This window comes from Sinocyclocheilus rhinocerous, unplaced genomic scaffold, assembly GCF_001515625.1.
Source record: "Sinocyclocheilus rhinocerous isolate Xijiao unplaced genomic scaffold, SAMN03320098_v1.1 scaffold625, whole genome shotgun sequence".
NCBI classification, from domain to species: domain Eukaryota; kingdom Metazoa; phylum Chordata; class Actinopteri; order Cypriniformes; family Cyprinidae; genus Sinocyclocheilus; species Sinocyclocheilus rhinocerous.
Genome location: NW_015646350.1, coordinates 494,696 through 496,521, shown reverse-complemented (window position 1 = coordinate 496,521; position 1,826 = coordinate 494,696). Strand labels below are relative to the sequence as shown.

General features: G+C 34.9%; 1 protein-coding gene across 1 annotated transcript in view; it reads right to left on the bottom strand.

Annotated features, from left to right (window-relative positions):
• Positions 1–430: 430 nt before the first annotated feature.
• tnnt2a (troponin T type 2a (cardiac)) overlaps positions 431–1,826 on the bottom strand; it is an 18,638-nt gene continuing 17,242 nt past the window's right edge. Inside the window, exon 14 of the mRNA XM_016511374.1 lies at positions 431–702. Coding sequence (XP_016366860.1) covers positions 669–702 — 34 coding nt within the window. The 3' untranslated portion in view covers positions 431–668. The remainder of the gene's footprint in view (positions 703–1,826) is intronic.

Genomic DNA, 1,826 nt, shown 5'->3' with positions numbered 1-1,826 from the left:
GAGAGAGAGATGCGCATTAATATGGAACGGTGATTAAACTGACTTGGAACTACCTGTGCATTAAACGGATTTACGGCATCCCCGCCAGCCAATCAGAATCCAGTATTCAGACAGACCATGGAATAAGAGTAAGAATATTGGGCAGCACTTACTGAATTTAACGTACAACGTGAAGCTCATGTAGTGAGTGGTTAGGTTCTGAACATTGTTTTAGCAAATTTGCATTCGTTCTGGCTGCATATGGAGCAGGGCTGGACTGGACATTTTTTGGTCCAAACGGTCCACCACTGCGGTCAGAATCGGTCCAGTCGGACAGCACCCGTAGCCTATAGGTATACACTGTCGTTCAAAATACACACACACACATTTGATGGATTGCTGATGGATACAATCAAGTCCGGCCTACATTGTATCTTGTTGAATATTTTGTTTCACTCATGCATTTATGCAATTTTTATTAAAAGTTGTGTAGGCCTACACAAGTTAACAAAATCATTTTTGCTACTTAATTTTCTCATTTTTATTCGTTTTGTTCAGTCAAAATCTAAAGTGTTTATTCAGTGAGGACTAAATAAAAGCAACAGAATCTGTAAAGTAGTATACGCAGCTCTCCTGGACATGATCTCTGTGGGTTTGTGCAGAGTCGAGTTTGTCTTTCCACACAGCATTCACTTCCTGAGGCCCCTCTTGGTTCTCTTTGACCTATAGAAGGAAATAATAGCCAAGAGCCTTTAGTTTAACTCACATCTGCAAAGCATGATTTGTTTGTCAAATTTAGGAGTGCACTAGCATATGACCTCAGAGCTGATAGAAACTGACTAAAAATGCAAGGGTTTATTATGTATTTTTATAAGCTAACACCAGAATAGTCCTCTGATAATAAGCACAAAAAACAAAACATAAAAAACACATTTTAGATGAAATAGTCAGTTTTCAATCAGACAGGGCTCCTTTCATTTAGCTAGTAATTTTTGCTGTCTCAAAGGCCCTGTTTAGGCTACACCTGGTATTAAGATGCATTTTTGTCAATCGGATTACAAGTAGACGAGGGGAACAGATTCCCGATCACACCTGGTGTTTCACACTCTTCTGTCCACTTTCGACCACTTCTGTCCTGATTTCTTTTGAAGGGAGCATCTGATCTTTAGATCAAATATTGCTCGCACAATTTACGTACAATTGACCTTTTTTCCCTCCAAAGCTATTTTTGAAACTTTTACTGCATGGATAAAAATTCTAAAACACATCTATTAGTCAAAAAAAATATATAAAAAAAATAATAAATCAATATAACCTTAGTCACCTATAATTTGTCAGCAAATCCTTTAAATTGTATCTATTCAGAACAGAGTAAGATAAAAATGAGAAATTATAAGTAGCTATAAAATAATAGTACAAAATTAAATATACAATTCTAAAATAAAACACAAATTATAATGGTATTGTTATAAAGTGCGAGTGAGAGGCTTGGCGCGATCACCGATATTGTCCTCATCACAGCGGAAAATAATAAAATCTGACATCATTGAGACTGTAAAGGGTTTACTTTTAATTATGCATATTCACAATAAGAACAAAACTATATTTTTTTTTAGTATCTTATTGAAAACATATTTAATTTTAATAATTCAGTGCTTTCCAAACACAAGTTACTTCCTTTTTTTACTTTTAATGAAAAAAAACCGAATGTCTTTATGGTATTGTTTGTCAACTCTGTTATGGACAAATTAGCCAATGTGTAGAAATAACAATCAATCATAACAGGAAAAATCCTTCTTGTTTCATTAGACAAACAGTCCTTACATTCCATCACTTGAAACTGAGAT